Raw genomic sequence first — 25465 nt, forward strand, 5'->3', positions numbered from 1 at the left:
TTGAGAGACCGACCCTGTGACTAGGACTGCTTCACCCCCTTTGTGGATTGGGGAGTAATCACAGGAAGACCCCCTTTGCCTGTATTGCATCTACAGCATCCCAGAACATCGTCAGCATCCTTCATCCCATGCACCAGAAACACTTCAATAGGGAATGACCGCAACTAACAGTAGTGCCTGGAACTGACTGCGGATCACTTCTACCTTTGAGGTCACTGCTTCTGAGGGCCTTTCTGGTCCCTATGACTGGCTCCCTACTGGAGTTGGTCAGTTAAAGTCACTATGTGACCGCAATACAACTAGATCAACTTTTTAGTGAAAACGTTTCTAATTGTCATTGAATTTGCCAGTTCTTGTTTGCAGTTGAATGTAATCCTTGGATTTACTATGTCTTGTAAAATATATATCTTAGGAACCCTCCGGTGTATATTTTTCATTATGGTGTCTAAAATACATAACAATACATTCTGTTTTTATGAATTGGTGTTGTATTTCCTTGGTTTCGGGTTAATTTCTCATTCAATCATTTTGGTGCTTTGAAATGCTTTACACGTGTTCCTTTGTGTAAGCCTTGCTTCTCAGAGCCAAAGCTACCTACCCAGACTTGACAAACAAAACCTACTGGTCTCAAAGGGGTTGGTGAGTGTATTACATGGTTAGGTCACTTTAAGTATTTTGCATTAAATTTATGAGTGTTTGTTGTCGTTACAGCCCTGAAGAAGTCTACTGCTGTAGAAAAAAACACATTGGCTGCCTGTTTTAATGCTGCACTTGTTATAAGGATCACAGGACACATGTGAAAAATTGAATAAAATGATGAACTGCATGATTGGACATTCTTAGTTCATTTTTTAAATGCTTAGATGGTGCATCGCTATTTGAGTTCTTAGATTTATTATATGACACTCTTGGGCAGTGGGTGTACATTGTGTTTGCACATCGGGAGCTGATTCTTTGAACATTTATTGGGACAGGGTGGGGGTTCTACCGTACGCTTGCTACCCTATTTTCTTTCTAATTGCCTATTTTAGGGGCCTCATTGCACACCATCCCCCCAAGTAAATTATGATTGATACTGTATGAAATATTTCTAAACTTAAGGACAGGAAGGAGGAATTGGCACAGGATTTATTTTCCACCAGTATACCTTCCAGTAGAAATGACAAGGAAGGCCAGACAAAGGAAGGTTTAAAAGCTAAATTCCAACAACTGAAACAGCTCTAGAAACAAGAGTTAATGAGATGGTGGGATGGGGTGAAGTTACAGAAGTATTTGGATAACACCAAGATTCCGAGGGGACGCTGGATTTTGATTTTTCCCACATTTGAGGATTTTGAGTGGGAGGGAAATTTACAGAATACATCATTCACACTGATGCATACTTTGATTAAACATGCAGACAAGAAAGTAACACAATTACAGGCAGACATTGTAAGGTTGGAGAAAAAAAAGATGGGTCCAACAGATACAGTAGAAAAAAATTATGATATTCTGAATAAGGTTACTGAGGATCATCCAATATAGTTATGTGAAAAAAACTGAAAAAGACCTAGAGGGATGATATGGACTATAAAGAAGGTAGAATATATATTTTTTCAAAAAAAATATGATAATGTCAATATATTAGGAGACAACAAGAAAAGAGGACAGGATGACACAATGCTAATATATCAATCAGTAGTAGTTATTTTACCTCCATGGTAGCGTGGCAGTACATAATGAGGATCCTGGTACATCCACACCACAGCATCCACCTAGTCTTTTAGTTTAAATGAAGAGACTAAGGCTTGGCAAAAAAAACAACAAAGAAAAGAACTAAAACCAGAAGGAGGTGGGGGTGGGGAAAGTAGCAAAACAAATAGTTGGATGGTCCTGGAATGCAGACACCATCCAAGAAAAGTTAATGGTCCCACCTGTGGGTATGGATGGGGCATGTTTTGACGACACAATTTATGTAACGGCTAAGGATTCACCAAGTACCAATGATTTATGGGCTGGTACGAGGGAGTATGCCTGGGGCAGTTATGCCTCCCTCTGGCCTGAATACTTAGGGGGTCATTTTGACCTTGGCGGACGGCGGAGGCCGTCCGCCAAGGTACCGCCGCTGAATGACCGCACCGCGGTCAAAAGACCCCGGCGGCCATTCAGACATTTCCTCTGGGCCGGCGGGCGCTCTCCAAAAGAGCGCCCGCCGGCCCAGAGGAAATGCCCCTGCAACGAGGACGCCGGCTCAGAATTGAGCCGGCGTAGTTGCAGGGTTGCGACGGGTGCAGTTGCACCCGTCGCCTATTTCAGTGTCTGCTTAGCAGACACTGAAATACTTTGCGGGCCCTCTTACGGGGGCCCCTGCAGTGCCCATGCCATGGGCATGGGCACTGCAGGGGCCCCCAGGGGCCCCGCGGCACCCCCTACCGCCATCCTGTTCCTGGCGGGAGACCCGCCAGGAACAGGATGGCGGTAGGGGGTGTCAGAATCCCCATGGCTGCGGAGCGCGCTCCGCAGCCATGGAGGATTCACAAGGGCAGTGGTAAACCGGCAGGAGACCGCCGGTTTACCCTTTCTGGCCGCGGCTGAACCGCCGTGGTCAGAATGCCCTCGGGAGCACCGCCAGCCTGTTGGCGGTGCTCCCGTGGTCGGTGACCCTGGCGGTCACCGGCCGCCAGGGTCAGAATGACCCCCTTAGTTTTTTGGGGAAGGTATATAGATGATCTTATTGTTTTATGGAAAGGTACGGTTGGACAACTGCAGGACTGCCATGCATTTCTAAATGACAATCCGTTTAATGTCAAGCTCACAATAAATTATAGCAAACATAAAATCAATTTTTTACATTTGCAATTTTATATTGAAGGTGGTATGATTCTGAGTACCATGTTCACTGCCTGCAATAGCATTTTACATGCTTTCAGTGTACATCCAAGATCTGTTATCAACAACACACCATATGGCAAATTAGTACGTATAGGTTTATATTGTAGTGTTAAGAGGACTTTCACGTGCCACATAGAAGCAGCTAAGCAATGCTTCCTAGCTAGTGGGTATGATGGGGTGACCCTGCAAAAGGATGAGGAAAGGATACAGGGTGCAGACAGGGCCATCACTTTGACCAAGAGAACAGGACAGAAAAGTTAACAGAGTGCTTTGGCTTTCATCACCAGGTACATCATGCACAGTGGGGACATTATTAGAATATTACGTAAACACTGGCATTTACTTGTAGAAATCCTAGGGATTAAACATGATAATGCTACCAGACCCATGGTTATTTACCGTAGAGACAGGACAATTAGGGATCAATAACGTCCCAGTTATATGACAGGAAACAGGAGTGTCTCAACATTGTTCTCATCTACCTCTAATGTTTATTTTTTACATGCAATGATTGCAACATGTATCAATTTAGGAAAAACAAAACAGTTCTCTTACAATACCAAATGAAATTATGAAATCAGACATTTCATAAGTTGTAATACCAAATATGTTACATATGTAATTGGATGCGAGTGCAATTTGATTTATGTCGGGAGTACGATAAGATTGCTCAAGCATCACACCCAGGAACGTGTGCTGGCATTTAAGAATAGAGGCATGCAACACACTATGACATCTCATTTCCTGGAACATCATGCAGCTAATACAAAAATTTAGATTCATGGCACTGACCAGTTCCCCTGTTGCTGCGACAGAAGATCCTCCCGAAGAGGCAGCCTGATTGGAGGACCGATGCTCATTTTGAGAAGCTCTGGATACCAAACTCTCCGTGCCCAATCCAGAGCCACTAGAATTACCTGGGCTTGGTCGTTCTGGATTTTCTTGAGAACTCTGGGCAGAAGTAGTATAGGCGGAAAGGCGTACAGGAGGCCTGAACTCCACTTGCTACGAAAAGCGTCGCCTAGCGATAGCCCCCTTGGAAACTCCAACACGCAAAACTGCTGACATTGCGCGTTCTCTACGGAGGTGAACAGATCTAACCAAGGCTCTCCCCACTGCTGAAGGAGTCCTTGCGCCACCTCCGGATGGAGACACCAGTTGTGATCCTCTAAGCATTTTCGGCTGAGCTCGTCCGTCCTGGTGTTCAGAGAACCTGCCAGGTGTTGAACCACCAGGGTCATGCCCTGATGTTCCAGCCATGTCCAGAGACGTAAAGCCTCTTGACAAAGGGTCCACAACCCCACACCGCCCTGCTTGTTGCAGTACCACATTGCGGTAATATTGTCTGTGAACACCTACACCACCTTCCCTTTCACAACAGGAAAAAATGCTTTTAATGCTAGTCGGATCGCCTGGAGCTCCAGCAAGTTGATGTGGAGCCCAGATTCCACCGGAGACCAGTGATCTCTGACCTCCACATCTCCCAGATGGCCGCCCCATCCCAGAAGTGACGCATCTGTCACTACTGTGAGATCTGGTTGGGGAAAGGGAGAGGAGTCTGCCTTTGATCCAATCGCAGTTCTCTAACCACCACTGCAGATCCTTTGCAGTCCCCTCAGCGATCTGAACCACGTCGCTAAGATTTCCCTGATGCTGTGCCCATTGGAACTTCAGGTCCCACTGCAGAGCCCTCATGTGCCATCTGGCATACTTGACCAACAGGATGCAGGAAGCCATGAGTCCCAGCAGCCTCAGAGTCTGTCTCACCGAAATCCAGGATAGGGCCTAAACATCGGTATCATAACCTGAATATCCTGGACCCACTGTTCAGGAGGATAAGCCCAATACTGCACTGTGTCCAGAACAGCTCCGATGAAAGTGAGCTCCTGAGGGGGAGTCAGGTGTGACTTCGGCACATTTATAGTGAACCCCAGCGAATGCAGGAGGCCCGCCGTCGTCTGGAAGTGGGTGACGAGAGCCTGGGGCGTAGAAGCCTTCAGTAGCCAATCGTCTAGGTAGGGGAAGACTGAAATCCCTGACCTGCGACCACCGCCATCACCTTTGTAAACACCCGAGGGGCACTGGTGAGACCGAAAGGAAGCACTGTAAACTGAAAGTGCTCGTGGCCCACCTTGAACCGCAGGTAATGCCTGTGGGCTGGCAGGATAGGAATGTGGAAATACGCATCCTGCAAATCCAACGCTACCATCCAGTCTCCTTGGTCTAGGGCAGACAAAACCTGAGCAAGAGTGAGCATCTTGAATTTCTCCTTTTTTTTTTTTTTTTTTTTTAAACCAGATTTTATTAAGATTTTCAATTGGTCATTTTACACATCAACAATGTAATCTCTTGTAAGGCAAATTTCAATAATATATTTAGTAGGCTGGTTGCATTACATTGTAACAGATCGTGGTCAACAAATTACTAAATTATTACTTAACACTACCCTTGAACTTCTCCTTCTTGAGGAAGAGATTGACGTCCCTTAAATCCAAGATAGGGCGAAGGCCTTTGTTCTTTTTGGGAATCAGGAAGTAGCGGGAATAACAACCACTGCCTACTTCTGATATCAGGACTCTTTCTATGGCTCCCTTGGCCAAGAGAGCCTTAACTTCCTCGCGGAGCAAAACAAGATGGTCCCCCATCAGCCATTCCTCTGCCGGAGGGATAGAGGGAGGGAAAGACTGGAAGGGAAGGGAGTAGCCCTTCCGTATGATCTGCAGGACCCACTTGTCCGTTGTGTTGGAAAGCCAGTGAGGGAGATGAAAATGAATCCTTCCTCCAACTGGACAGACGTGATCCTGCAGAAGCACACTAGGAGGGCTTGGGCGCAGTGGAGGGGGGCTGTGTGGTGGCCGACCTCTGGCCAGACCCTCTGGGTCTGATGGTACCACGACCACGTCCTCTTCTGGGATGTTGTGAAGCTTGAGGACGATGGCTAAACTGTGGCTGGCGTGGTACCACGCCCCTTCCCAAGCCTTGAAAGGGGCGAAAGACAGACTTCTGTTGTACTGGCGCTGAAAGGCCCAAGGATCTGGCTGTAGCTCGAGAATCCTTGAACCTCTGAAGCGCGGAGTCAGACTTTTCTCCAAAAAGGCGGGAGCCATCAAAGGGCATGTCCATCAAGCTGGACTGGATATCCCGAGAAACCAGTTGAATGCAGCCAGGCGTGGCGACGTAGGGCCACTGACGATGAAATCGCTCTGCCCAGCGAGTCGTCGTGTCCAAACCACACCTGATCGTAAACTTGGCTGTATCTCTCCCATCCTTGACAGCTTGGGTGAGTGTGTCCCGTACGCCCTCCGGGACCTGGGGCAGCACCTGTGCCACCGTATCCCATAAAGTATGGGAATAACAGCCCAATAGGCAAGAGGTGTTTACGGACCTCAATGCCAGGCTGGTGGAAGAAAACATCTTCTTCCCAAGCTGGTCCAGCCTCTTGGATTCCCTATCCGGGAGAGCGTAAAGGAAGGCACCACAGGAAGTAGAGGCTTGGACAACCAAGCTCTACGGAGTGGGGTGTTGAGTGAGGAAAGTAGGGTCGCTCGGAGCAGGTCTATGGCTGCGGCCGACCTTCCTATTCACAGGAGCCCCTGTGCTGGGTTTGGACCATGTACCCAGAAGGACGTCTGTAAGAGCCTCATTGAAGGGCAACATCTGCTTTGATGAAGCACTTCTGTCAGGATATTCATCCTGACTGGCACCGTAGGCAAATCTAGGTCCAAAACCTCAGCTGCCCTACGCACCACCATAGCAAATGAAGCACCCTCCTCCGTAGCCATATTAGGAGGAGATAGCATACCAGTATCTGGAGAAGTGTCCAGTCCACTGGCCTCCCCTAGATCCTCATACCAGTCCTGTTGTAAGCCACATTCTAAAGGGTCCTCAGACCCCTCCCATTCCTCTCCTGCGTCTGGCTGATCTAAATAATTCTCAGACAATGATCTGGGCCGAACTGGCTCAGTCGAAGTCGACGTCGTACGACGTCGCTTCAGCTCCAGATCATCTGTAATAAGGATGGGGCTACCACCGGTGGGTGCCCGTGACGGAATCGTCGACGTCAGAACCGGCGCCGAAGGAGGTCGACTGTGTGAGACCGGCGCTGGTCCAGATCCGATATCAGATCCTGGGGTCCCCAACGGCGACGAGGCTAAAGCCGCTGGCGTCGATCCAAAGTGGCCCCTGCTGACCCCGTGGGGCCCGAAGACCCCTCCACAGATGCAGCCCCGTCAAAATCGAGACGCATGGCCTCGTAAAATTCTTTTATCTGAGCGGAGGCCGATCCGGTCCCCGGAAAGGGGGGGAAGATGCGGATTCGGCCCTGGCGACGGCTCTGAGGAACCGCGCTCGGAACGTCGACGTTCCACAGACGCCTCGTCGGCAAACGGCCGTGGCGAAGACGAAGTCCGCTTGGACTTCCTCTTCTTCTTGTGCCTCTTACCTTCAGATGACCTCGAATGCGAGGAGGACTTGGGGCTCCGGGAGCAGTGCCGCGACCTCCTCCTACTGTGGGACCGTGACCTCCGCGGAGTCACACCGACCGAGGACGAATGCCGGGCAGCAAGAAGCTTGAGGGATCTCTCCCTCAAGGCCTTCGGCCCGACAGTCGGAACACGAGGTAGAATCGTGGTCCTTCTCCAGGCACCAAAGAAACACAGTGCTGGTCCGTCACCGACATGGTGCGATGACACACACCACACGGCTTGAACCCTGTCTTTCTCGAAGACATGACTTCAAACAGTCAAAAAAAGCCTCGACAAACCGTCGAAGAAGGGTAGCTCTTTCTGGAACTGCGATGTAACCGGCGCGGAAGGAAAAGAACTGACGGATGCGCGCGAGATGGCGTCTATATAGACAACTGTGACGTCATAGACCGATTTAATGACGCTGATGACACATGCGGATCTGAACGATGCCGCCTGACGGCGCGCGCAGGATACTACTCAGAACAAATTCTGGATTCGAAGCGGACGGCAGAGAATTCTAAGGTAAGGAAGCTGCAGCTAGAAGTCTCTATCAGATATGTATGGTTCATAATATGTATGCCATGAATGATGCCGCTGGATTTGTTATGGATTACCGTCAATGGGTGGTAATTTCGTTTTATACATATTATCTTTAGATCCCTTTTGTTTTCTTTTTGACTATAGTTGTTTTCATTGTTTTTGATGTTAGAATTTGTCAATCACAAAATTGTTATACAATATGGAATACACTATATTACATCACCACCACAGTGTGCATAACTTTCCCCAATCTCTTTTTTGTGTAGGGATTGTTTTTTAATGTAGGGTCTGACTGTTGGCTATGTTTTGTCATTCATAATAATTTTAGAACATAGCAACATGTCAACATTATATGTTTAAGTATTTTGTATTGTAGTTATGAGTGTTTGTTGATATTACAGCCCTGAAGACGTCTATTGCTGCAGGTTAAACACGTTGGCTAGATTTTTTCTAATGCTGCACTTGTTGAAAATAAGGATCAAAGGACTACTATCATGTGACGAATTGAATAAAAGGATGAACTGAATGACCGGACATTTATAGTAGATTGTTTAAATATTTGAATAGTGCATTGCTATTTGAGTTCAAGGTCGCATAACCACACCATTTAATACACCCCGCTTCCTCATAGTTACTAAAGGTAGCTTTTTCTTCTGGTGGATACATATGTCTGCAGGTTTCCACCTTAAGAATGACTCCCAAAGCAATACTTTTGGGTGGATGCCTAAGTGGAGAGGGCACAAATGGCCATCTCGGGCAAGGTGAAGCAGATATCCATTCATAAGTTGACAAAACACTGCAGCTTTTTGTCACCACTCTGCCTTTTCTGTCTTTGGCAAAGCCCACAAAGAGCCGATTATCCACTTTGTCATGTCTATTATGGTTGGTTTAGTAAGAGACTACATGCATGGACTATGCAGTCTCTCCTCGTCCTTGGTTGAATGAGGTGAGGAACGAAAGTTAGAAGAGACTAAGCCATATGACAGGAGGAAACCACCTTCGGCAAGAAGACTCAGTGGGTAGTAGGACCAACATGTCCTGGTAAACAGGTGGACAAACTGAGAGGGCTTATAGTTGTCTGATCCTATGTGCAGATGTTTTTACAACTAAAAATACTGTCTTCAAACTAATAACTGAAGTCGGACAACTGTGCATTGGCTCAAAAACAGATGTAATCAATAAAGTCAACACAAGCTTCACATTCCAGAATATGAGGAAACATTCAGAGGAAACCTTTCAGAAACTGTGCCAATAAGGTGACTTAAACAACAAAGGCTGACTAGTGAGACACATGAAAAATAACAGGGCAGCCAGGTAACAAATGACAGTAGTCACCACTAGCCTGTGCTGTGCAAGTGACAGTGTGGAACAGAGGATAGTATAAGTTACTTAAAGGGATCTTGGCTTTCTGACCCACACTCCTGCACAAATTTGTTACAGTGATCCTAATAAATAGATTTCGTAGTGTGTTTTCTGGGACCCTGACTGATGTCTGCAACTTCATCAGTCAGGCAAAAGCACACTAGTTCGTACTGCTCGATCTCTACTCATGCAACATTTGGGGACTGGAGTGGAGGACCTGACAATCCTGCTGACAGCAGGTCTGCAGTGTGGGACAGCCAAAAATTGAATATCAACCCACTGCAGTACCAGATCCTCCTTGCCTACTTGGTGGTGATCAGTATGCTTATTTAATATGACTCTTGGCAGAAGTGGTATTGACATTGGTACAGCAGGCCCCTGGGAAACATTTGGTTGGAAGTGTATGAGAAAAAAAATAAGAACCCCCTATTGTGCCGGGGGTGGCAGAGAGGTAAATCTCTGTCCGCTTGGGGAGGCATCTGTGACCACAGTAGCCTGTGCTTGTGGAAAACTGAATGAACAACCCATCTTCGAGGTTGGAGGGGTACGTCCATGAGGACAGATCTATGTAAACTACTAAGCCAATAAACTCCCTTGGTTTTGGAGTCACTGTAATCACAGGAACCACTGAAGGGCCCTCTTCTGCTATCTTCTGTACAGACCAACAAGATGTTTAATGGCGAGCAGGACTTTTTTTCGAGCAGATGTGTTTGAGTCAGAAATCTCAGGTTCATCTCCTGATAGCCACTATCCTTTGGGGCCTTGGCTTGTGTCTCGCATGGCACTTACGAAGGTCTGCACTGGACTGAGTTGCAGAGAAGAATCATTGTGTGCTGAAGATGTTCCTCGACCAGCGCCTGGGATTCTGTCTTCACAAGACAAACATCCTAGTATATGTATATATGGACTCCAGAAATATTTCAGTGAGGCCAACACAACTAGTAGTACTTTTGTGAAAACATAAGGTGCAGTTTTCAGCCTGAATGTCATGACAAGACTGCCCATCCCCCCCCAGGACTCCTCCCCCCTCAATTTGCTATCAAAGGACAGAGAAACCATGTGGAGAGTGACAGCCATGCCTGTGAATAGTGCAATGGTATCTTTACAATCCAGGTCTTACTTCAAAATCTGTTTGGATTCATCCAAGCCATAATTAAACAGACTTAAAACTGCATTTTTCATGTCATGCAGCAAGATGATCACTGTAGGTTTTGCCAATTCCCACACGGCATGAACATATTAGACACAGACACATATTAGGAGTGAGTAAGGCTAGACTGACAGATGCAAGAATTTTCAGCCCATACAGTCAAGCTTCTTCAACACCCTACTGGGATGGACCATAGGGAAGGCAAATGAGTTCAGCTTCAAGGACGATGTTTGGACAACTAGTCTTTTCGATGATGGATGGGACGACAAGCAGTGGGGATTAACCAGAATATATAGCATCTGGTATCAGTCTGAACACCAGGACAGAAAAGGGTTTCTCCCCTGTAGTCAGGACAAAGCCTTTGAATGAGGTGGACTTTACCTCCGCAGATGGCAAGGACAATTAAAAGGCTTTAGCCATAATAGGAACATTTCGTCTGAAGGTGGGTTAAAAGGATAAGGGATTTCTTCTTCTGGTTAAGTCCCATATTTTGTCCAAATATAAGCCAGTATTATAGTTTGAAAGGAGGGTATCTGCCTCTGAATCATCATTCTCTGTAAGACCATAATCTTTCTTTAGCATTGCAAGGACACTTCAGTCGGAGACGAAGATCTCCACTTCGGCAAATTTCTTGAGTCTTAAGGAGGTGCTCTAACAAGGGAACATCATTAAAGTTTGCTTTAGATTTACATAGTGGAGTGACCTCTGGTTTCGGTCTGGTGAATTAATCTCTAAAATGAACAGCAACATTTATTTATTGCATTGTCTCACTGGATTGGTTATCCTTAAGTAGCAGGTTTCCATTTAACTCACCACTGAACCTTTAGTCCCTTTTAACAAACCAAAAGATGTTTAGTTTCTTTGCAATTCAATCTCATCAGCTCTCTAAATCAGGTGCGCTAGACCTGCCATCCTTAGCGTCATCTCCCATGACTTTGCCTTCTGACCTCATGTTTGCTTATTTCATTTTTGTTGGCTTTAGGACTCTGAGCACTTAACCACTACTAACCAGTGCTAGAGTGCATGTGCTCTCCGCATAAAACATGGTCACTTTGTCTGACCAACAACTGGCATAATTAATTTACTTTAACGTCCCTAGCAGAGTACACTGTGTCCAGGTCCTGTAAATTGAATGCTACTGGTGGGCCAGCAGCACTGATTGTGCCAACCACTTCCTTACCCATTGCAGAGCCTGTGTGCAGTTTTAAACTGCCATGTTGACCTGGCAAGTTAACCCTATTGCCATGCCAAAGACTTCCTTTTTAATACATATGTCACCCCTAAGGTAGGCCCAAGACAGCCCCAAGGGCAGGGTGCAGTGTATTTTACAAAGTTGGACATGTACTGTTTAGTTCTACATGTTCAGGCAGTGAAAAACTCTCAAACTACTTTTTTTTTTACTACTGCAAGGTCTATCACTCCCATAAATTAACATTGGGGTCGCCTTATTACTTTCTACAAGTGTTATGTCCAACTGGGAAGAGATAGGACCCCAAGTTTGGTGTTTCTGGAGATACAATTTAAAATCACAATGATGATGAAGTCGGGTTTTAAAATGTAATTCTGAAAATGCCATAGTAGGAAGCGGTCTCCTTATATAGTATACCAAAAGGAGGTATGCTGTGTCCAAGTACCCCTTATAAGTGGACAGGGCTTGCTTTAACAATCCCACGGTACTCTCTTTGTGGTAGTGTGGTCAAGCAGCCTTTGGCTTATCAGAGGGGAGTGTTAAACATTTGTTGGAGATCCACACCAATTTAGAAAAATATAACTTACTTTAATATATTTTTTTTGAACACCAAGAACTTCGTAATTGGGTAAGTAATTTTCAAGTTAACACTTCTGAAGTATACAGAAATACACTTGCACTTGTATCTTTAAAGAGGTAATGTTATCCGATGTGAAAGAAACATACTGGGTATTTGGCAACAACTTACAAGACTGTTGTTCTGGATTTAAGGTATGATGCAAGATCAGAGGCAGCACCAACAGGTCACCTCGGTTGGCTCCGTATCGGGTGCCCCATTGATTTAAATGGGAAACGGTCCTGATGAAAAGAGGCTGCAAGTATGGACTGGGAGGGCAGTCCACTAGAACCCACGGGGACTCTGGTCTTGGGCACACAGATACACTGTTGGTCCAAGGTAATTTGGGCTGGGGGAGGAGGGGGGCTTATGTGCAGTGGTACTTTGTCGGGTCGGTCTCGCTGTGGGAGGGTCTCACGGTTTCTGTGTCCTACAGAACAATGCGCCAGGTGGGGACTAGGGCAACAGTCTAGCTAAACCCAAACGGGAGGGTTCCAGTCATGGCACCGTTGGTCCACTTATCGGGCTGTGGGGTTCAGGTGCAGTGGTGCTTTTAGGCATCAGTTAAACCCATGGTGGGGCTCAGCTTGTGAGGGTCTCTGAGCCTCAGGGGCACCATCAGGTCACCACAACTCGGGCTGGGGGACTTGTGTGCAGTGCAGCTTTATCCGGTGCAGGCACTGCAGAGGCTCTTGTGTCGGTCTTCTTGATGCCTGCAAAAGTGCAGGGAAGCAGCTGCACTGTTCCAAGGGAGATGCTGCTAGCCAGTTGAAGTCGTGGGTCACTCTTCCTCAGTTTTGTGAGGTCACAGTCCTTTCTGGATGAGCTGGGTCCATGCAATTGTCAGGGGAAGCAGGCAGGGTTGGCACCAAGTCAGTTGCTGCTCCTCAGTTCTTACGTCGTTGGCTCTTCTTTGTCAGAAACTGATCTGTGGTGGCAGGCTGTACTACACCAGTCAGCCAGCACACTAAAGGTTGTTAGGTTTCAGAAGGTACTTCTAAGGTACCCTCTGGGTGCATGTATTAATATAGCAATCACTGGAATCAGTGTGTGTTTATTAATATGAGGTGTTTGATACCAAACACCTTTAGTTTCAGTGAAGCCATCATGTAGCTGAGGAACTCTTAATCACCAGTGCCCAGTACATATACTTAAGATAGCTTCCCTGTTCACATACAATGTCCAAGAATCATCTTTGACATCACAGAGGCTAATCTGCTCATGCAGATATGTCCACATATACTGCACCCTGCCTTAGGGCTGCAAGGTCTGCTGTAGGGGTGACTTACATATATCAACAGGCATGACACAAAGGGGGTGTGCCATGTCATGTTTTCACTTTTGTCTGCAACATTTCATGCAGTTTAAATGGCAGTCTGCATGAGTGTGGGGAGGGGTCCCCTATGGTGGCACAATACATGCTGCAGCCCTTAGGGACCTTCTTTAGTACCTATGTCCTAGATACCGGCGGTACCATTTACTGGGCACTTATAAGTGTGATGAAGGTCTTTGCCAACTGGGGAACAATTGTACAGTTTTAGGGAAAGAGATCAGGCACTGGGGATCTGGTTAGCAGGAACTCAGTGCATTTCAGTCAAACCTGCATCAGGTGTTAGGCAAAAAGTGGGGGGTGACCATGTAAAAAAAAAGGGGCACTTTCCTACAACCACTTTTAGAAAGTTGGCATTTTCTTACCTTAAATCATCTGCTGCCTTCTCTCTGTTTCTGAATACCGTCTGGGAGGGTGACAGCTGGGCTCTTGTACATTCCCTCCAGACAACCGCACAGAAAGGGAGCTTAGGTGTGACTGGGTGGCCATTGGCATGTTGATGGATCATCCTGAGTAGGATGGCAGGGAGGAGCTGACACACCTGAATAGGCTGTGTCCTGATCCCACACAACAGGCTGCATTACCTCCTGTTGCGAGTCTGGAGTTGGGGCAGGGATGCTGTGCACTTCAAAGGCATCTCTTTGAAGTCTCCCCAACTTCAAAAGCACCACTGGGTATAAGAACTGGACTTCTGACCCCCACCAAATGAGTACACTTCTGGACTTTGGGAGATTCTGCAAGAAAGGACTGTTGTGCTGCTGAAGGGACTGTCACTTTGCTGGACTCCTGCTCTGCTGTGCCTGCTGCCCTCCTTGCCTGGGAGTCAGGACTGGACCTGCATCTCTACATCCCCCGAACCAAAAATGACTCCAAGGGCTTGTTGGCTTGCCTCCTGGTCTGAAGTCTCAGGGACATCAAAGACTTCACTTCATCCTGCAACATCACTTGGACTCTGCTTGCTCCAAATCTTGCCCTGCCAAGTAGTGCCAATCCTGTGCTAAGCACCTGGAAGTGGGGATAAAGTGCTGCAACTGTAAAATCCATGCACGGTTGGAACTGACACATCTGACCTCGACTGCGACGCAGCGCTGCTGAGGACAAGAACAGAACATTGCTTGATGTGCGGCTTGACGACAGCCGATTACCTACATCGCTAAGAAACCGCTGCTGAAACATCTTGGATTGTGCGGCTCAGAACTGACACATGGCCTACATCCTGCCTGACCAGACGCATCACCTCCCTTGATCCACGCATCGGGCCAGTCAACAGCACAAGGTACTCTTCCAGCAGGAGAAAGTTGGTCCCTGTATCTGATCCGTGCTCCATCGTGGTCAGCCTGACTTTTCAGATTTCACCCAATCTAGAGTTCTCCGATAGCCCTGTTTGGCGCTTCATGCTTTATTTTTTTGAAATCTGTTTTTATTAATTTCAAAACATATTGCCTGCAGCAGTTACAGAAACGGGTTGCTATGCATTACATTCCAATATCATTGTCCATTGAGCCTGACATATGATGCTAAACAGAATTTGCACATATTACTATATGTTACAGTACCCCAAATTACATTATGTGTATTACATGTGTTACATACCATATTCGCCACTCCTAATTTCTGGATAACCCTTCTGTTAACAATTTTATTATATTCATCGACGTTCGACCTTACAACCCAATATAGTGCTCGGATAGTCAAATGGAGTATCTCTCCTGCATTATTCCCTCTTAACACATTTTGGGTAGCTAGTCCTGTCGGTTCCACGTTGTATTTCAGATCCACACAGAGCGATCCATTAAATATAGGACACTATGAGATTTCACCATGTCTTAGTACAAACCCAAAATTAGGTTGATTATAGCTAGACTATCTTGTGGGGGATGTTTATATGTAGTACGGTATTCCTGCTTAGCATTTGTTTAATCACTGTGGATGATCATTTTTGGCCTCTAATTTTGTCTCTAGTGTTTCCCATGTATCATAGCCCGTGCGCAGCTAGCCCTTATCACGTCTGAGTGGATCTGTGAGCTATTTTGTAATGGGGCAAAAGAATTTTCAGTGTGGATTGCCGTAATCCCACAATGCTTTCACACGTTCTGCAGCTGCTTGCATTTTCGTGGGTTTTGCCTGTGATCTCTTCCGGGGCAGCTGACGGGCAACTGGAGTTAGCCATTCCTCTCGATCTTCGCCCTCAGTTGAAGGTTGGGCGATGCCTTTAGCATGCATCCATGTCCAGGCATCTGCTGGTGTAGGGAAGATATGAATGCGATCGTCCTTAGTTACTCTGAGTTTGGCAGGAAACACCAGAGCATATTTGATGTTGTGGTCCCGAAGACGTTGTTTGATTTTCACGTAGGGATAACACTGGCGTTGCACCTCCGCCGTAAAGTTTGGATAAGCCGCTATGGAGGCCCTTCGCAACGCTCAGGACCATTGTTCAGAAAATGTTCCAGTATCCTGTCTCGATCTCTATAACGCGGGCGGGGAGGCAATCCTGGAGCTGGTGGTCTTCCTGGGATCCTATGAGACCCTTCTTTAGAGAATTTATTTTTGGTATTGTCCCTTTCAGCACCATGTTCGTGATCCATTGCTCTAGAAATAATTCTGTATTTTGCACTTCCACTTTTTCCAGAAATCCTATGAATCTTACATTGTTACGACGTAATCTCCCTTCAGCGTCTTCTGCTCTGTGTTGTAAAGTTTTCACTTCCAAATCTAGCCGCTTCACTTGATTCCGCAGTTCCGAAACAGTAAGATCCATGGATTGTAAGTTTGATTCCGTCGCTGTTACTCTATCCGCCAGGGTACGGTGGTCAGCCCTGAGCAGGTTAACATCTTGGGAAACGGCATCTATTCTGTTCTCCAGAGACAGCTTGGTGTCCATGATAGCCTGCAATATCTTCTCAAATTCTCCCGAATGTGTTTGTAGGGTGGCTTCCAAGTTCTGCAAGGTCATTGGGGCCAATGTTCTCAGCGACATTTCAGGAGGGTCTTCATGCTCACACCGCAATGATGATCTGGCGGCTTCGGTTTTACCCATCATTTCTTTTGCACGGTTCCCACTCCCAGCGTTTGTACAGCCAGTCTTCACCCAGGAGTCCGGCCTTCACAGCAATTATGTTGTGGAAATGGTTCCTCTTACCACTCAATTGTCCACATCAGGTTCTGCGTTTTCTTGAAGTACTCCAGCCTCACATGTGGGTACGGTCAATCTCCTGGATCGCTGTACCTTTGGTAAGCATGACACTTATTTTTCCTTCCTGACAGTACTTTTCATGCTGTCCTGATGCGATGCTGTGTGAAAGACGGGCTCCTGGTGAGGGGAGAGGCACCCGGATCAGACTGTACCCCTTCAAATGGCCCAAATTTTCTTACTGGCGCGATCCGGAAGCTATTGCTATGTTCGAGTCTTCTCAAGCTCCTTTCCTGGGCCTGGTTCTTCTGTGCCAGCCACTGTAATGGGATCTAGTCCTATGGCGCACACCGATCAGTAGGGCCCCTTAACAAAGGCACCTAAGTAGGAGCAGTGAGGGGCACCCTCCAGAACCCAGGCGCCTCTCCCCAGCCATACGTCCACTCCAGTCCTCTTACACAGCTCCAGTACACATCCGGCAGCTGCGCCTTCAGGCTTTTTCCACCTACACTAGTCACTGCACTACTGGTGAGTGTGTTTCCCAAGGTTTCCTCTCAGTAGGTCTTCCCATACTGTACCACAGCGTCGCTATGTGGAGGACAACAATGCTGTTTGAAAAGCAGGTCCGAAATCAAATTTGTACCATTGCGTTTAGTTCACATTCCCTCACGGTCACAATCGAGGGTTATTATTTTGCGTGCCCCTTTACACTTCCACCGTGCATTTCCGATGTATTAGCGCCAGTCTGCGGGGTGGGTCCTTCCTCGCTGCCTTGATGCATGCCGACCGACGGGACTCCCGGACATGGGGCTCACGAGGCCCTACAAGAGAGCAGTGGAGACCTGGTTGTTGCCACCAGCCCAGGCTTCGTTCTCGTTCCGCCACGAGCAGGGCGCAGCTCGGCCAAGAGTCAGACCAGTGCCGGTCCGAACTTGTGCCCGCTGTCTGCCCAGTCCCAGGCCTTGTTCCTCTCTCCTTGGCGTAGGCTGCACTTGCCATTTGCCCAATTCAGCGTTTCTGGTGTCTAGTATCTACCCACGGATGCTCCGGACCACCTCTGCTCCATTTCCGCCACTATTTAATTGTATTTGGCTGGTGGATTGGCGATATCTGGCAGGATTTTTCACAGGCCTGAGGCGGAGCTGTTTTCTAAACTTACACCTTGGCCGACATCTTGGCCACGCCCCCACGATTTACGCTTTTAAGCATTATTTTTGCAGATATACTTTAAAATCCATCTATTTGTTGGATTTTCTGTTGTTTTGGTCCTGTTCTGTTCATTAAATTAAGCACTATTTTACTAACCAGGTGTGGTATCTTTTTTTGTGGCATTTCCGCAGTTTTACTGTTCTCAGTGTTGCACAAATACTTTACACACTGCCTCCTAAGTTACGCCTGCCTTCTCTGTTTCAAGCTACCAAAGAGTGAGAACAGATAACTTGCCCCGACTAGGATTGTTGTCCCTACTTGGACAGAGTGCATATCTCTACCAACTAGAGACCCAATTTCTAACAAGGTGTCTCCAACCAGTCAATTGCAAGTTACCAGTAGCTCTCAGATGTTTTCAGAGTAGCAGGCAGCATTGAGTTAATTATAAAAATAAGCACTGTTTTCCTTTTAAAGTTAAGGGAAGGCTCTGTTTATTTTACAATATTATCATCACGCTGCAGATAGCAGGGCCTGACCATAAGCAGTGCTCAACTCAGCTTTATGACCCAGGGTCAGGTGCAGAGGTGAAGAACTGAAGCACTGAGGTATTTAACTCTTAAATAAAAGTCCATGTAACCTCAATACGGAAGGGTGAGAGTAAACTCAATATTCAAGGGTTTTTGAATGCTTTGAAATAGGAGAAAATTAAAATGACTATTAACTTAATAATTAGATGTCTGTGCAGTGGAGGAAGGGGAGTGGGATGCTCAGAGAGGTATAGTCTTCTTGCTGAATGATCCTTTGTCAATGGTTTAGATGCTAAGGATGACATACTTCTGGAGATTAATATGAAGTGAGGAATGGAGAGGAGGAAAATGCACAAACTAAGAGATGCTCAGTCTTTGTTGCTGATTCAGTCATCGTCCACTGTCTAGATGGATCAGTTACATGAACACTCACAAGCATCTGAAGATCTCTACAGTGATGCAGGTGAGGGGGGAAATACGCATTCTCCATTAGCCCATTCCCTATGGCAACTCAGAAAAAAAGTCACAAAAGGGTAAGAGATAAATGTCACAATCATTATTGGTCATCTTTATTCAATCATTTCAATATTTTATTTTTTTAACACAAAAGAAATTGAACTATATATATATATATTTGTATATATCGTTGTTCTTTTAACCCTCAGGTAATGGGGTAGGGCTGAAGCACACAAACACCAATGTAGGGGAGGTTCAATAAAGTGGCCTCCAGAAATGAACAATATTAGTGTTCCTGCATGTGGAAGGTGAAAACCTAATGACCGCAGTAGGAAAATCATCTCCAGGTTTCAGTTCAGAGAAACGTCACTTCCAGTATTCTTTCAAGTTCACTTCGCCACAACTGAAAACATCTCACACTCACATTTCTTTTCACCCGTTCCAATATGGCTAAAAGACGTGTGGCAGCAACAAGTTTTCATATATCACTGCTTGAGTAAGACAACTGTATAAACAGATTGGGGAGGGAGAAGGAGGAGAAGGAACAAGAGGTAGGGAACTTAAAAATAGAGCCTGTGAGGGAGGCTAAGCGACAAGAGCATAAACAAGGAGAGGAACACAACAGTATTTAAAAGCAGATTGTTTTCCAATCAGTATTTGACCCTTCTATTTAAAAAACGTGTCTGGCTGGGTGGTCATTATCTGACAACATTTGGTCCTGGGTTAGGACTAGAAAACACACACAGACATGCACACATAAACTGCACCCAACTGTCGGATCACAGATTCACCATTCCTGTGTGAAAAGGAGTGCTAGAGCTGTGAAAACTGGAAATTCCCAAATTGCTCTTCAGTTCTTCAGTATGGTTTCATAGGCTTGTGACACGTATACGGAAACCTCAGGTGCTCTGCACTTTAGAGACAACTGCAGTGTAAAGCAGAGAACAATATTAGCAAACAGTTGTAGAAAACGTTATTAAAAAATAAGCAACATTTGTGGCAGACCGCAGATTAAAGAGAGGGTCAATCAAACATCTTGAAACTATGAATTACATTCTAAGTCCCAGGACGACTTCAGGACTTCATTGGATCTACTACGTAGAGCCAGAATCAACATCCCACAGTCTATATAGGAAAGCAAGGCCTTTCAGAGCAGGGGTGTGATACGTTTTTATTACTCAAGCAATGTTTTCAAAAGTTCATGGAATGTTTCCCCGCTATCTTCAACTAAGCCTGAGCAAGTTTCTCTCATGCAAATGTTAGCCAACTGTGAAACGAGATGTGCATTTTCCTTGTGGATACTGTGAAACTGTGTTGTGCGCCACTAACTTGTGAGCTTTTTATATAAAACTGCATTAATAAAGTAACTTTTCTTTATAGAAAAGGGAACTGTACCACTCACATTGCAACTGAGTAGAAAATGTTGAAAATGGAGAGTATACAATATCAAAGAACTGCAAAAATCCATATTTTCATGTAAAACCCCAACTTATGGATAACTTTACCACCTTTTTAGTTGTTTTTGCAAGAAATACCAAGTTTGCAGGGAAAAAGTATTTGCAGCTTTCCACACCCTTATTCAAAGAGTACCCTAACACTTCTCAAGATTAACAAAATGAAAACCATTTTGTTTTATTCATACAAGAGGCACCTTAGTTATCACAATATTCTGAATGTTGCATGTTATGCACAGACTTGTGTGCTTAGGGTTTGCTCAAACCAGGAATAAGAAGAGGCCAGCAGGGATATTAAGGCAAATCCAGAAGAAATTGTACTAAGAGCAACAAAGGTGCAAACACCAATTTACTCCAAAGAAAGATGGTTTGTAGTGTCAGTCAGTCAGTCTGTCAGTCCGTCCGTCAGTCAGTCAGTCAGTCAAAATAACTTTATTCGGCGTGTTGCCATAAAAGTACACATGCATACATATAAATCATCATAAAATACAATGCTTATTGCATATTTCAAAAAGCAAGACTCTTCAATCTGCGGGTCTATGGAATCTAAACGTACCACTTAAACCTACTAATATAAGATAATAAATACTTATAAAATCATATACAACAATAAAACAGTATTTAGATCCCATTAATAAATAATCACATTACTAATTCATATCGATTACTAATGGTAATAGCAGATTTGATCAAACTTAAAATGGAGCTGCATATTTGTTTAGACGAGAGGCTTTGAATGCCAATCAATCCTTCTTTATAAGAAAAAGTGTGCAAATTACGCAAAATAGGTAATAAAAAGGTTTCCCTAGGAGCTGAATAGAGTGTACAAAATAAAATAAAGTGACAAGTACTTTGTTTCGAAAAATTGTCACAAGGGCATGACGGTAATGTTTTTTCCCCACACACATTTTGTTGGAAACGACACTCTAATATGTATCATATTGAGTCTAAAAAGTACAAGTAAAGAGTATACGGAGGGGATCGGAAACCAAACAAAATAAGGTTCTAACAAATTTGATGATGGAATTTGTACATATGAATCAAAAGAACTCAATTTCTCTGCCACTTGGTATCTAAGATTCGTAGCATACTCTTTGTATCGTGATTTAACAATTTCCTTCGCATTGGCGGGCAAGAGCTCTGGTTTAAAATACATAGACTCCAAGTCCAAGTTTCGAAAGCAGTTATGAACAAAATTTAACCATGGAATTTTGTTATGGTTTGCTAATGAAATACAATCTTTTACACAGTCATGTGTTAAGGTAGCCACCGGATTTGACCATACTTTTATCCATAACAGAAGAGGGGCAATATCTATCAAATCTGTAATGTAGCCGATCCCCAACTCCTCATGGCATATAATATTCGCTATATTCTTGGGTACCATAAGTAGCCGGTGAAGAAATTTATTCTCTGCCCGTTGTAATATACTTGAACTAGTATATCCCCAGAGGCCACCCCCATAAATATCCGCCGAGACACATTTGGATTTATAAAGCGTGATGATCTGATGAACCGGTCTATGCCCCAATCTACGGGCAAAGCGAAAGATTGCTTCAACATTTCTTTCCATTTGTTGAAGCTTAAAATTCAAATGGAATTTCCATGACAGAGAGGAACTTAGATACACCCCTAAGTAGCAGAAGTCTTTTACCTTTCTTAAGGTGTCCCCCCCCCCCATTGTACAACTTTTAGTGCGTGTCTTTTTAGGACCGTAAATCATAACATGCGACTTTTTAAAATTAACTTTCAGATCAAGGTCTTGTGTGTGCATTAAAAAAAGGTCCAAGAGGGTCTGTAGGCCGTTGGCTGTGCGGGCAATTAAAACGGCGTCGTCAGCATACAATAAAATCGGCAATTGTCTAAAACCCATCCTTGGAAAATCCTTACCATTTTGAGCTAAGTAGTTGTACAAGCCATTTATGTACAACAGAAATAAGAAAGGTGCCAAAGTGCAGCCCTGTCTGACGCCCCATTTAGATGCAAGGGGATGGGATCTTTCACCATGTTGTCCAAACTGAATTGTAATAGTAAGGTTAGAATATAAACGTTTGATCAGATCCAGCAAATCTTGCTCAACCCCCATTGTGTCCATTATTTCCCACAATTTTACTCTATTCACCATATCAAATGCACTGGACAGGTCTATAAAGGCTAGGTGGAGAGATGGTTGTAGTGTTTGGAAATAGCCGTTTGGTGTCAGTGGGTGAGAAAGGTATTCATCAACTATTGTGAATATTTAGCTAATGTAAGCTCTTAAAGAGATATGACATAAATGAGGTCCTAGTTTATGCTACCCTCTGTGGCTTTAATTCTGTTAAGAGGTACTAGTTGGCCCTAAGTAGGGAAGCATGTATCCTACATTGGGAAAAGAAATAAAAGTTAAATACGAGCCACAAGGGTTAGCAATGTCCGTTGCTACATTCTACAACATGCCATTTCAAGTCACCCACCAGAGTGCACATCTGTGGTACAAATGGCTTTCTGTCTGGTTTAGAATCACACGAGGAATAGGCAGGCAATTTACACTCCAACTGAGGGCAGAGTCTTGTCCTTCATCCACTAGAACGTTTGGAGCTTCATTTTTAAAAGCTAAAACCTTGTTATTCCTAGTCACAATATGGTTCTGCAGACTCCCACTCAAAGTCATCTTTCAAAGCAGTGGAAAACGACAGAGGCCTTGAAGCAAGGCCTTGCGTTCCCATTCAACAGCTCCTGAGTAGTAGGTGTGTACAGAAACACTCAAACACTACCTTGAAAGGCAGACAAAGAATCAATGGACTTGGTAGCATACCAACCCACAAATCGGTCCCATTGTCAGGCATTGACCTTTTTAATTGTGGGATGCCTGGGTACCAGAATGACAAAACACACTTCCAGAGAGAGGTCAAAGACTTTCAACTGTTGCCACTCAATTTCCACGCATGTAGATGAATGTGTTCGGGTGCAGGGCCCTATCGTGCTTCTACAACAGGAGATCCTCCCGAAGGGGCAGGCTGATCGCAAGACAGATGCTCATACTCAGCAGTTAGGAACAGCATACTTTGTGCTCAATCCGGTGCCACCAAGATGGCTTGGGTCCTTGAGCTCCACTCAAGACAAAATGAGTCTGCAAGTGAGAGTTGCCTGGAAAACTGTAGAGCACAGAAGTGCTGACATTGCACGTTCTCAGGGGTGACGAACAGCTCTAACCAAGGTTCTCCCCAATTTCTGAAGAGACTCTGCACGACCTCTGGATGGAGATGCCATTTGTGATCTGCGAAGCACCGACAGCTGAGTTAGTCTCCTCTGGCGTTCAGAGAGCCCACCAGATGTTGAAATACCAGGGATATGCCCCGACGTTCCAGCCATGTCCAGAGATGCAGGGCCTCTTGACACAGAGTTCACAACCCCAGCTCGCCCTGCTTGTTGCAATACCACATGGCTGTGGTGGTTGTGTCTGTGAACACCTGAACCCGCCTTCCCTTTCCAGGCAAATCATTCTCAGTTCCCACAGGTTTATGTGAAGCTGAGATTTAGACAAAGAGCCCAGCCCTCTGATCTCACCTCTCCTAGGTGAGCACTCCAACCCAGAATGGGTGCATCTGTCACTAATGTGAGCTATGGGTGGGGAAGGGAGAGGGGTCTGCCGCTGACCCAATCACGGTTTGTCAGTCACCTCTGCAGATCTTTTGAAGTTCCCTCTAATATCTGGCACAGGCTGGAGAGATTCTCCTGATGCTGCACCCACTGGGACTTGGAGACCCACTGCAGAGCCCGCATATGCCAACGAGTATGTTTTGCCAGCAGGATGCAGGAAGCCACAAGACCCATCAGTCTCAGAGTCAGTCTCACCGAAATGCAGAAAAGAAGCAGAAACATCAGAATTCTAGCTTGAATATCCTGGTCTTGATGTGTGGAGTATAAGTCCAAAACCGCACTGGACCCAGAATAGTTCTGATAAAAGGGAGCGTCAGAGAGAGTGAGGCATGACTTTGGCACGTTTACAATGAACCTCAGTGAAAGCAGGGGGTCTGCCATAGTCTGGAGGCGTGAGACGACTGCCTGGGGGAAGCCCGCATTCTACAGCCAGTCATCGAGGAAGGGAAAGACTGGAACACCCGACCTCCGCAGATGTGCTGAAATCTCCACCATCACGTTGGTGAACACCCAAGGTGCGCTTTAAGGCCAAAGGGGAACACAACAATCTGATGATGCTTGTGGCCCTTGGTGAACTGCAGGTAATGCCTGTGGGCAGGCATGACTGTAATATGGAAGTAAGAGTCCTGCAAGTCCAATGCTACCATTCAGACTTCAGGGTCGAGGGCAGACAGAACCTGAGCTACACTGAGCATCCTGAACTTTCCCTTTTCAGGAAGTAATTGAGAGGGCGTGTGTCTAGTAAAGGGCAGAGGCCTCTGTCCTTTTACGGCACTAGAAAGTAGCAGGAATAGGAACCACAACCAACTTCGGATATCATTACCCTCTCAATGGCTCCTTTGGCCAGAAGAGCTAGCAATTCCTGTGACAAGACCGAAAGGATCAGTCAGCCGATCTGGGGACTGTGGCAGGGTATGTTGGAAAGGTAGGATGTAACCTGCTGGATAATCTGAGGCATCCATTTGTCTGATGTTAGCTCTTGCCACTGGGACGGATGATGCAGAATCCTGCCACCAACTAGTTGCATATGATGGGGTGCAGGCATATAAAGGGCCTTTGAGTCATGTGGCTTCCAGGGAGGAACAGATTGGGTAGACCTCTAACCTTGGTTTCCACGATTATTTTGAGAACTAAAGCCACAAAATGACTGAGGTGCCTGCTGGCCATGGTGGCTAGTGGGGAAAAGATGTGGAAGAACGCAACTTTCCCAGGGCCGTGGTGAGCCCCAATGACCTAGTGGTGGCCTACTATCTTTAAAACGTTCAAGCTTCGAATCCGCCTAGTTGACAAAAATGTGAATGCCGTCAAAGTGCATGTCCATAAGGGATGCCTGAACATATGTGCACATATCTGGTGGAGAACATGTCAGGATTAATTCTTGAGGTTGAGGATTGGACCACCAGGCTCTCAAAGGTCGGATGCTGGGAGAGGAAGGCTGGGCCCCCAAGAGTGCAGAAATGAGGGTGGGCGAAGGTCCTTTGTACAGGTCTTGGCCAGCCCCTGAGCAGTCCATAAGTAAGGACTCCATTGAAGGGGAGTAGGGATCTGAGGGGGACATCCCAGGTTGAAGCACATCAGTCAAGGTA

The 25465-nt window shown here is 45.7% G+C and overlaps 1 protein-coding gene across 1 annotated transcript in view; it reads right to left on the reverse strand.

Moving 5' to 3' along the window:
- Window positions 1-18871: 18871 nt before the first annotated feature.
- Window positions 18872-25465, reverse strand: part of AP1B1 (adaptor related protein complex 1 subunit beta 1) — a 335180-nt gene continuing 328586 nt past the window's right edge. Inside the window, exon 21 of the mRNA XM_069214578.1 lies at window positions 18872-19711. Coding sequence (XP_069070679.1) covers window positions 19637-19711 — 75 coding nt within the window. The 3' untranslated portion in view covers window positions 18872-19636. The remainder of the gene's footprint in view (window positions 19712-25465) is intronic.

Source organism: Pleurodeles waltl, chromosome 11 (assembly GCF_031143425.1).
Source record: "Pleurodeles waltl isolate 20211129_DDA chromosome 11, aPleWal1.hap1.20221129, whole genome shotgun sequence".
NCBI lineage: Eukaryota > Metazoa > Chordata > Amphibia > Caudata > Salamandridae > Pleurodeles > Pleurodeles waltl.